The 12,005-nt window shown below is 41.7% G+C and overlaps 1 protein-coding gene across 1 annotated transcript in view; it reads left to right on the forward strand.

Annotated features, from left to right (window-relative positions):
• The window catches only part of trabd2a (TraB domain containing 2A), a 52,085-nt gene extending 42,057 nt beyond the window's left edge, over positions 1 to 10,028 (forward strand). The window contains exons 6-8 of the mRNA XM_020081543.2: positions 1,510 to 1,600; positions 4,740 to 4,985; positions 9,154 to 10,028. Of these exons, the coding sequence (XP_019937102.1) occupies positions 1,510 to 1,600; positions 4,740 to 4,985; positions 9,154 to 9,358 (542 nt within the window). The 3' untranslated portion in view covers positions 9,359 to 10,028. The remainder of the gene's footprint in view (positions 1 to 1,509; positions 1,601 to 4,739; positions 4,986 to 9,153) is intronic.
• The last annotated feature ends 1,977 nt before the right edge of the window (positions 10,029 to 12,005 follow it).

Raw genomic sequence — 12,005 nt, forward strand, 5'->3', positions numbered from 1 at the left:
GAACAGCTCCATTTGTCCCACCTTAATCCCCTGACGTAAACTCACATAAATCACGCTGAGTTGTTTCTAAACGTGAGCAGGCTGAAAAACTCCGTCTCCGTCTCGCTGTCGTTTACAACCCCCACGGAGAGTTGGAGGGCCGCTGGCTATTCACTTAACTGACGACCCGTATTGATAATGATTACGGCTTAAAATGAAAATAAAGGCACATCGCTTTTTTGTGCACAGTTGGTCGTTCTCTCACGGGAACACGTAGATGATTCAGGGAAGTCAAATTTTTGTTAAAACACCTAAATTGGAAGTAACTATAAACAAGTTTTAAATCATATTTAAAGGTGGTCAGTCCTATTTTAAAAATGTTGAGGATTTTTGTATTTGTGTGAAGTTGACTGTTGAAATTCAACACTTACAATGCAGATTAATTTAATATTGAATTTCCCGCTCTGCACTTTCCTGTGGTAGTTACGTGGTTTTAGTTCCAGAGATGGGTAAAGCATCATGCTCATCTCGGCCAGCCTGTCTCTATCGGTGGCTCTGGGCCAGATTAAAGTGCCGGGGCTCATTGTTTACACTGCTCGGCGGTGCCACGGCTGAGCAGGTCCAAACAATGGGCCCCTGCTCCCCTTTGTCAGGCTGAGGGAAGAATGGAGACCTCTTGACATGGCAACCTGAAGCCTCAATGCCCCCACTTCACCTAGCTGACGGGGTCAGAGCAGGGAGGAGAGGAAGAGGGAGAACAGGGGAAGTCGGAGATAAGGAACAGAAGGAGAAAATGGAAGGGGAAGAAAGGAGGTATGATATGAAAGAGGGGGTGAATGGAGACTTATCAGGAATACAAGAAGGGAGATGAAGAGAGAAGATTTTAGAAAAACACAAATGATGAAACTGTGATGGATTAGTTTGATCATTTTACAACAAACAATAGAAAATTCACAAACATGGTACAGATAGTTATATACAATAAAAGCTTTGTTATACAGATGTGTCTTAAAAACTCTGATCGATATTTTACTATTACTTTATTATAATAGTAAAATATAGAACTCAAAATAAGAAATTATGTCTTTGTGTAAAAGGACATAAAAGCACATTCATTGCTTATTTTGTAATGAAAAGTTCCATAAATGCTAAGATACCGTTACCGTCTGATATTGTCAAACAAATGATAAATCAATCATCTCTTTTTTTACCATAACATTTAAAATAAGGGAAAATCATGAATGTTGTGCCTCCTGCCTGAGTTCATAGTGTGTTTGTCAGAGTGTGTGTGTCATTGTGAGGTTGTGTAACAGTCCAACCTCCTCCTCTCTGTTCTGTGGACTTTATTTTAAAATCCTGCTTCATCTTCCAGAACTTCTGCATCTTAAAGAACTCCACTATATATATTTATTCTTTGTAGGTTCTTTTGACCCAGTGAGGTTGATGTCTTGTTTCCATTGTCACGCTGTAAAACTAATCATTAGCATTCAGAAGTGGAGGTCACCACATCTCCCTTTTTTTTGGTTGCAGGTCACTTTCTCGGCAACAATACAGTCATTGATGTGCTGCGTCGCCAGGGATACGAGGTGGAACACACCCCTGCTGGGCAGCCCATAAACAGGTACATTTACTGCTCCAACACACACACACACACACACACACACACACACACAACGCACTGGATTTTCTGATTGATTTTGGACGTACATGGTGCAAATTGAACTAATCCCTTAATGTATACGAGCGTCTAATTTTACAAAATTGCTCCAATTTATTCTTCTAAAATCAAAGGTAAGTTTTGTCATAATTTCATTGAACTCTTTCCAAACTGAGTTAAACTGCCAAATCCCTTCTAAATGCTTCTTATTATATGTTCGCTAAAATCTGCCAAGGTAAAGGAGACACTAATGACAGGAAATGATAAATAGCTTATAAGTGCAAACCCAGATGTGACACCAACTGACCAGTCAGAGTCTGAAAATGGTACAGACAAGCCGAGCTTGGTCAAATTCAGAGATTCAAAGAGACGGGGGAGAAAAGTGAGCATTTTGTTCAGGATGTTTTTCTCTTCCAGAAAGTTTTAAGAAGTGGTTTGAGATTATTTGATTTTCAGGAAACGAAACTCTACATTAAAAAAAAAAAAAAAAGCTGAGGGAACATTAGAGACATGAGGAGATGAAAAACTGAGAAATAAAGAGATGACAGATAGAGAACAAGGCAAAAAAAACATTATGTTGCACGGAAAGAGCCGTTGCACGTTCTGATTTCCTCTGAAAATCTCGAAAGCCCATATTTTATCACTTAAATGGGTGTAAGGTTCCACGTCCTGGCCACATTTTACAGAGCGACCGCCTGCCTCTCGGCCCTGACAGGAATATATATTTCTCTGTACTTTTTCACGGACTGGATTTCAAATGGGAAATCGTTTTCCGAGTAAGAGCGACTCCTTTGCCGGCCTGTGTTTGTTCTCAGACCCAAAACAGATGTTCACGTCCTGCGTCAGCCTTTGTGAGAAATGTGTTCCCTCCAATAAATCAAAAAATCTGCACTCGGTCGTTATCCGCTGAGTGATTCTCCCCTTTCGAGAGCGCTCACTCTCCCTGAACGTCCCTAAACATTCGTCTTTTTGAAGTTTGACAAAAATTACAGTTTTAGTAATTTACCCGCTTTGTTGACACTGCGGAGAGTGAGTTTATTATCTTGTGTCTTCACTGGCAGAGCCACTAATCTGCTAATCATGTAAGAAACTCATTTTACTGGGGAGGCTGGTGACCACACAGGCAAGAAAATAAAGCACATTGGCCCTGAAGTGTAAATCACAAACACTTCACATAAGAAAACACACCACAAAACACAACAGCAAATCAAAAAGAACAACGGCCAATAAGTTGTTTTCTTATCTGAGCTTGTTTTAGTTTTATTTGCAGATTCGTTTTTGTAATTGCTGTTGGGTTTTTTGATTTGCTCTTTCGTTTGTTTCTAGTTTTCCGTTATGTTTTGTCATTTGTTTTCTTATTCTATTTTTTTCTCGCCATTTGGTTTTGTGATTTGTTTTTTTACTTTTGTGATTTGCACTTCAGGGCCACCACTGATTGTACTCTTGTCTACACATCGTGTTTAAGCTGAGATCAAGCCTCTCACACTTACCTGACATGTACGTTTCTGCGTGATCAATCCATCCGTCCACACCGAGAAACAATCAAATATTTTTTCCCTCTTGTAAAAGAAGCACAACACTACATGACCGAGTCATCACACTGTACCAGGTTCAGTTTCTCCAGATAGAGAATCTCTTGTTTTGGATTTTTCTGCTTCAACACATTCATCGACCTATCACGTTCACGTCTTCAGCTGTTTCCACTGAATAGATGGCATCACAGATATGTCACCGATGAGGAGGTGTTGAAAAGACCAAACCGAGCAGGACTCATACCTCCTGCTGTGAAGCATATAGTGCAGTCTACCATGGCGCACAGCGCGGGTGGTTATCTCACTGCAGATCTGTGTTTTCTCGTTCTGTGTGTGAGTCGATGAACGACTGAGTGAATCTACTTTCATACACAAACCCAGTGATTGATGCGGGATGATGAGTCCAACAACACCACTGTAGGTTCACTTAAATAGACTGTAGGATTAATACATACATTTTTATTGTTGCCACTGAAAAATCTTAATGAGCGTTAAAATTATTGGTTAAAAAGTTGTTCTTATAATAAGCAAAAACAATATATAATGAAATTAACCAGAATTAGTATTTTGGCCTCTTTAATGAGTTGATGGAACATTTATAACTTAATCAAACAAAAACTTCAGAATAAGACAATTTATTCTCTTGGTTGAGCTGACGTCAAGGATTTATTTAGTTCTCTGACACATTCCACTGACAGGACAGAGTGTGACAGGGTTAGAGGTAAAGAGTCTAGACTTAGTTTTAATTTGAAATTCTTTTTGTATTGTAAAAGGGTGTTTGTGTGTGTGCGCATGTTGTTTGTTAAAAATAGTTACTGACCTCATCAGTGACGACCAGCAGCTCATCAGAAGCTCAAGTGTTTCTAATCAGAGAGATGAGTTTTTCATTTGTTTTCCAGAAAATCTCAGACATGTTCTCAATTAAACTGAATATTTGTTCTTGGAACATTCTCAGAATCATGTTCTCTCCTCTCCTCCCCTCACCTCTCCTCTGGTCTCCCATCCTCTCCTCCCCTCACCTCTCCTCTGGCCTCCTTTCCTCTCCTCCCCTCACCTTTCCTCTGGCCTCCTTTCCTTTCCTTCACTTTCCTTTTCCTCTCCTCTCTTTTAGAATTGCTTGCATCTGTGCCTCCTTTGTCAGTAGCACCTCCACCCTCAGCAGGTCAAATTTCCGAAACACCCAAAAGGAAATGAATAGTTTTCAGACTGCAGACTTTCAAAGTTTGTCGATTGCTCCTTTGTGTTGGACCGCTCAGGGCCCCCGGAGTCAACATGAAACCTGTTGCTCTCTAGTCATCCTACAGAACAGGGGACATTGCTTTGTGGTCTTGTCATTTTGCCGGGGCAACTAAGGTTAAGACACAATATGGAAATGCTTTTAAATCTTAAATCGGTTGTCTGCTGCTTAAATTCAAGAAAACACATTTTTAAAAACCCTCTAATCCCCTAATTACAGACATGCTGATATAAATATTGAAGTTTAAGCACCACATGTTGTGACAACAAGCATCTCCCACATCTTTCTTTTTAAAAAACGTATCTCAACTTCCTGGGATTTGTTTGTTTTCCAGGCGATCATCATCCAGACCAGAGTCCGAGGACCACTACGACGAGCCCCCTCTCCTGGAGCCTTTCCTCCACGAGCTCCCCCATAAAGAGGAGGACGACGACCTGTTGCCCCACATGCTCCTGCCGGTGGACAGCCTGGAGCTGCTGGAGAAAGCAGAGAGAAAAATGCTGAAGAAAAAGAGGAGGAACAAGCAGAAGAAGCAGCGGCACCGGCACTTCAACGACCTCTGGGTTCGCATCGAGGAGAGGTAAGAGCACCCAACGGGGGCTGGGGTCTCGTTTCCCCGTGCATCTGTCACCAATGACTTCCTTGTGGCTTTTGCCGTGATAAAGGGATTAGGAGGAATGTAGAAGAGGTGAGACAAAAGGCCAGAGATGGAGACAAAAGGAAAGAAAAGAGTTTAAGGGTAAACGCTCAGACGAGAAGGACAGAGAGGATGTGAGAGGAGAGGGAGGAAATTGGAATATGTTACGCAGCCTTGTCCTTAGAATATGGTGCCGCAGGCTTAAACAGCCAACGTATCACATCACCACACTCTTCATGGAGTCTGCACACACGCCAACACACACACACACACACCCTGTCGTGTGGACTCCAAACTATAGCTGGTATAAGCGTCCTGATGTGAAAATAGCAGCCTGGGAATTTCTACTAAGTATCCGGTTTGGGTCTCACAGTAGCTCCAGGCAGGGACTAACCAGACAACAAAACAAGCTCACCTTTCAGACAAAAAGAAGACCTCTCCGCAAGGTGTGGTCGGCCATGTTGAAACTTCTCCCAGCTTGTCGTGGGGATGAAATTTAGTGTTTCCATTGATATGATTTTACACTTGGACAGGAAGCGAAAAGGTTAAATTGATCCATTTCCTACACCCAGTGGCAAGTTTGCAATTCTCCCAACTCTCACATCTTTCAGCTGTGGGACAGAAAGCCTGAAGGAAACTCATGCAAAAAGAGAAGAACTTGCAAAAAGGTCCAAACAAGGAGACAGAACAAAAAATGTTTCACATGAACTCTGTCAAATGTACCAAAAACGAGGTTGAGGCATTTTCTGGCGTTTGTGTTTCACATTTGAACAACGCAGCAGGAGATCGTATGAGTCAGAGGCAACAACAGGAAAATGTCCAGAGCAACTGACTCTGATTTTTTGCATTTCCACATTCAGCCCCTCTGGAAAACTTGAGGTCTGGACTTCAGTGCATGTCTGAAAGCAGCTTTATTGACTTTCGAGGGAAACTGGATTAAGGGCACATTCATCAGCCTGAAGTCAAAGTGGCTGTCTTAACTCAAAAGATCTATCTGGACAGCATCAACAACTTGTATTACACATTTGCCCTTTTCATTGAAAAATGTTCTGTAGCTGTGTATTCCCCAAACTGCAAAGTGACGGAAAATGAGATTTTTTTTCTTAATTAAGGATGAATTCAAATTAAATCTGTAAGACTGAGTGTTTTCTTTTTCTTCCGTCTTTCTCCTGAAAGAGCTTGAGCCAGTTAATCCTCGTCTTGTGTTTAATTGGTGTTGAACACAGCTTGTTTACTATGGTTGATGGACTCGTGTAATTCCAGCTCAATATTTGAAATTTGAGGTTTGTCTGAACATGCCGTAGTTTCCCATGAGGCTTTGTTTGATTTCCATTTTTCTGTCTCTTATCTTTCTTTCTTCACACACATACTTTAAATAGCCTGAGATTTCTTCTTACAGCAGATTGACTTTGGCAGCACGATCGCTCAGTGGTTAGCTCTGTCATCCTGTAGTAACGAGCTCCAGGGTTTGACGCTCTGCACTTCATTCTTGGAAGAGTCGTCATGTTTGCGAGGGGATTCCTCTGGTTCCTGTGGTTTCCTCCCACAGTCTAAAGACCTGCAGGTCAGGTGGTAGAGAAACATTATAACAGAGTCTGTCAGGGTCACTTACATTAACGTTTCCTCTTTTAGCAGACGAGAAGTTTGATTGGTGGACTTGTAGAGACATGATCATTTTGACACAACCAACAATTCAGGGGCGTTCAGCCAGAGCTTGTGTAGTAGTGATCGATGGACGGAGCCGTGGTCCCGCCAATAAATGTGCTCGGCCAATCACGCGTCAGTCTCACCTGTCAATCGTGATCATTTTTATCATATCAGATAACTTATTAAAACATTTGAAAACACATCAGTCTAAATCTCTTTAATTCTGTCCCATCTGTTAACATGGAGGAGGCTTGAGCCTGCCACCAGGGAGCGATTCTAAGGTTTGGCTTCACTTTTGGCGAGCTGTCATGTCATCCATCTTTATTTACAGTCTGTGACACAGACCAATTAGAAATCAGAATGAAAAAGAAATGAACATGAAGTCCTTTTATTTTGTATTATTATCGTTTAGTCTACGATTAATGTGGTGATTAATATTCCAGTGTTACAGTAACAGGTTGGAAATCATTCTAAGTATTATTAATTGCAGCTAATCAGCAGGTACAGTTTTGTAGTTTTGTTTAATGGCACCAGTGAAGGATTTTGCCGTCAAGCACACAGTGATTTCTTACCGCTGTATGAACGTGCATATTTCTACGTACAGTATGGACGACTCCAAATTGGTGAAGAAAAAGAAATCCAGTCATGTATCGCCTGTTCTCCGCAGGAACAGAGGAGGTTTGTGAGCATTTGTGTACATTATGTCTGTAGAAATGATTTCCCCCTGCTCCGAGAGAGGCTGCGTTTGAGCGGGGAGGAAACAGACTGTTTGTGTACACTTTGCAAAGTGTACGCGGTGCACGTCTTTGTATATTTGAATGTCTGAAAAGGTGGCCGAGTGAGAAAACGGGAGAGGGAGTCCAGAGAACAGAAGCGGCCACAGTGCCACAGCTCTCTGTTGTGTTTGATGCATGGCCACGGAGTTAAGGGGTGCACCTGGTTTCCCTCAGCCTCTCCAGACCCTCGAAGCTAAATAAACTCAAAAATCAACCTCAGGCTTTCTCTTGAATATTTAAACTTTTTCCCCCTACTTCATTTTTGCACATGATTTCACATACCTCTCCAAACCTTTCCAACTTCTTCAGCTTGGGAAATATCCAAAGTCCAGCTCGTTTGTTCTCAATGATCCCTCTAAAGCCGTTTTCAGACGTGAACTCAGGAGGATGTCCGCAGAATTGGGTCCGGACTCTCTCCAGAGTTTGCACAGCGGGAGATCTCAGACACATCACCAACAACACAGAAATCTCTGGATAGTTTGGGTTTTCGGGTTCTGGACACCGGCTCTTATCACCAAAAACCCTGTTTGATATTTTCCTCAGTGCAGATATTTCTATTCTTTTTGTTGCGTCTGTCGTGTGTCAGAAACATTAAACCACCCACTCGCTCAGCAGAGGATCTCCTGTGTTCTCACATCAGCTCCTTTGGACATTCTGTCGACTTTGTACTAGGGGGCTGCTCTGGAGAATGTCCAGAGTTCAGTGCATGTCTGAAAGCAGCTGAAGCATGCTCTCATCAGTCTGCAGTCAGGATGAGGAGTAATGACAGAGACATGATTTAGGGTGTGGGCAGCATTGTCAAAATAAGTCTTAATCAATGTAATATGATCCAGTAAGAGGAGGAAACCCTGTCTCGCAGTTACTTTTCCTTTATATTGAATGTGGTGATGCTGTGTCAGATTGCTGCTGCAGCCCTCTGGTATCTGGAGATCCTGACTTCAGGTCCTGTTTGTTTGGCCTGGCCCTGTCCCAGTCTCAACCACACAAACACCGCGGGCTCGGCATCAAACAGAAGAGCAGAAAAGATTTAATTGCCAGACATGAAAGGACAGATAAAGAAAGGAACTGAGACAGCTGAAAAAAGAAAAAAATAGAACAAGCAGTAAGAATATGTAACATGAAGAGAAAAGGAAAAATAAAGAAAGTAAAAACAGGCAGGCTGTTGGTTTGTAGCCATGAGCTGATCAATGAGTTGCACGCCCAGAGGTTTTGCTAAAATCTCCCCTGATAGGTCAGTTCTGCTGCAGTGGATTCCTCTGTCGGGAAATTTTCATTTTTAGCTTTCATCATCATCAATATTTCCGTTGTTTACCTTCTGCAGTGGGCATATTTTCTCAGGCGGTTGTGGACGATGTGGAAAAGCAGAGGCGTTTTCTTCTGTAGCAGAGTTTCCCCTTAAAACTCAAAGAGGGGAACAGCGGTGCAGAGATGGTGCTGCAGAAAGAGATGGAAATCAGTTTGGGAATAAAAACGTACCTAAACAAATTTTTGTCGACTATTGTACCAAATATTTTAGTTTCAAGCAACAACAAACACCAACAGCGATGGTTAAAGCCCAAGAAACATTGTGTGTTCACGTCACACTCCATTCTTTACAAGCTGATGTGTAAAAGACCTTTAGAAGATAAATGTGAATCGTCCAAATTTTAAATCAGGTTTTTCTTCTTTTTCTCGTCTTCTCTTCACAGCTCGATAGTCCAGTCCCCGCCTCCTCCGCTGGTTCGCATCATCAATGGATACATCACCGTGCAGCCGCCCGACAGAGTCCACAGCCCCCACAACCACCACCACACAGCTTCAGCATCACCCACCTCCTCATCTTCGTCGTACTCTCTCGTTTTCCTCTGCACGCTGCTCCCGCTCATCACAAAGATGGGGAGTGTGTTCCTTTAGCAGACATTGTTTCTGGAATAAACTCTCATTTATTGGGTTTTCATTTATCGGCTCATAGAAAGTGAGGCCTGATCGTGTAAGACGGAGAGGAGGCTGCAGTGACTCTTAAAGAGAAAAAACATGGAGCAAACGCGTGAAATCAACTCTAGCTGTCAGGTAACAGAACACTCCATGGATGTTAGGCTGGATGATGTCTGCGTTGTCGGGTCCGAATGGTAAATCACACCGATACAGCTTGTCTCTTACAAATTGAGGCCTGGATGAGCGTATAAAGTCATGTAACCGAGAGGTTGTCTTGGAACATGAAGCGTTCATAAGGTTTCAGTTATTACTCACAGCGCGGCGGAGTAAACACGAGCAAAAACTCACAAACAGGAAGTATTATGGGACGTCTGGCAGACGTTACACAACATGTCGGCTCCCTCATAGGTTACAGTGTTACAGTAGATGCTCATCAGTGCCTCCGAGATCTCACACGAGTGACGGCTCAATGAATGGACACAAGGACACGATTAAAACTATTGTAAATATCAAATATCCTGTGTGTGTGTGTGTGTGTGTGTGTGTGAGAAAGTCTATTAGCTCTTAAACCAAGTGTTCCTCTTCAGAAATGTCACATAAAAAAGGGGGTAAATTGTAAATATTGTTTCTAAATATTATAGATGTATTTTAGAGTTATAAAAAAAAAAGGAAAATTATCAAAAGTGTTTGTTGTTGTTTATATAAATGTATAAATAGATATGCAGTATATTTTTTTGGGAAAAAGAAATCAGGAACTAACCACCATAGCCGACGTCCTGTGTCTCACTGAAATGGATTTGTTAAAAGGGACAGGCGATTGTATTGTACTGTATGTATCAGTGTTATCACTCGCTTTGCTGTATGTCTGCTGAGAGGATTCATGTCAATGTGTTTTACACAGAGACCATCTGTTTAATTTATTTAATAGTTACTTCTATAGTTTTCCTGTAGGTCAATGAAATATTCCCTATGTTTTTTTTTTAATGTTTTTGTCCAAATGTGTTATTTCAGAGGCGATAATACTTCAGTTTGAAATGCACAGAACATGTGCAGCTTGGTGCTTTAGACCTTCCACGTTTCACGTATGGCATGACATAACTGTAATAGTATTACCATGACGACAATAAAATATTTATCTAGATTAACGTTGGATTTTAAATGCTTGTGTTTGGCTGTAAAGGGAAGAAGGATTTGCATTCGCAGCAATACTTTCTGTGAAAATTTTACCAATGCGTTCAGTATCAGTGCATTTCTGACTTTTATCACTGAATATATAAATTTACAACTTTACCTCATTAAATCAATAGAAAATAAAATTATCATCCTACATCATTACATACAGTATTTAATCTTGGAATTTAGTTCAGTTCACCACATTTTGGAGCTGTAGACATATTTTTTTCATCTTGACGCTGCAGAGGTGTGGCTGATCACACATGTAGAAATACAAAGAATTGAATATAGCACATCTAATATAGAGTGTTAGAAGTTTATGAAAGTCGGACCAGGAAATTCATTCGAGCTCAAGTGTTCTCAGGAGTATCTCGAGTTGCCCCGGTCAGTATTTGTTTATGTCATAGAAGATTAATCCTCACATCACACGACACTTGAAGATTAGTAGTTGTTGACACAAGTTAGAAGTTTGGTATCACCAAAGCATTACACTGATTGTGTGTTCTGGCTGTAAAGTGGGTGGCTACACACACACACATGCTGCCCTCCTGCCCTGACCTAGGGCTCATGGCATGTTTACGTGAGGTTAATGTGCTGTGATAAGGCCGCTATTAGACACTGTTTGATGTGTGCATGTGGTCCCTCCACAAACAAGGCAGCCGCCCCCACCAATGGACGCCGTCCCTGCAGGAAACAAACAGGAAACCAGTGCTAACGGATTCCTTAGACGCACAGGAAATGAGGGTTAATTGATTTGCTATGTCAACAGGAAAAGAAAGCTAATTGACTTGTTAGTTTGTGCTTGGATTCAGGAGTGGCCGTGGAGCTGGAAGAGGTCACTGCGGGCTGCCCACGGCTAACGTGCACGAAACAGGAAACCTAAGATTTATAGGCATAAATGAGGTGTGAGGCACGAGAGGTGAGTGATTCAACACACGGAGCAACGTGAAGTCCTGGTTACGTTTACTGATGTTTTTTTCTTGTTTCATTTACAGAAGGAAGAGATGCAATGTGAGGCTGACGGGCGTGTGCAGAGTCCAGGTAATGTCCTCGGTGAAAGGAAGTCTGGGAACTGTAGTAATATCAATAAGTGAGTTTGAGTAAATGTCGGAGTGGAGCGACCATCACAGACTGATCACGTTTAATTCTAGCATCTTCTAATCTATATAATGTGTCCCATTAAACAAATTAAATTGACCTATTGCTGATATGATGTGTGAATTTCCAGCTGAACATACGATAACATAATAATTTGTTTTTATTGACAGGATAGTGTGAAGAAAATGGAGGGAGGACACACAGCAAAGGCCTGGATCCTAACTGAACTGTGCTGCAAGACGACGTGAGGCACATGCTTCCAGGTGAGCTACCAGGCATGTGTAGGTTACTTTTCACATTTCATATTCAAAGTGCTAGATAAAGGCAGATACAAGGCGATTAAGAATCAAGAAAA

This window comes from Paralichthys olivaceus, chromosome 18, assembly GCF_024713975.1.
Source record: "Paralichthys olivaceus isolate ysfri-2021 chromosome 18, ASM2471397v2, whole genome shotgun sequence".
Lineage (NCBI taxonomy): Eukaryota > Metazoa > Chordata > Actinopteri > Pleuronectiformes > Paralichthyidae > Paralichthys > Paralichthys olivaceus.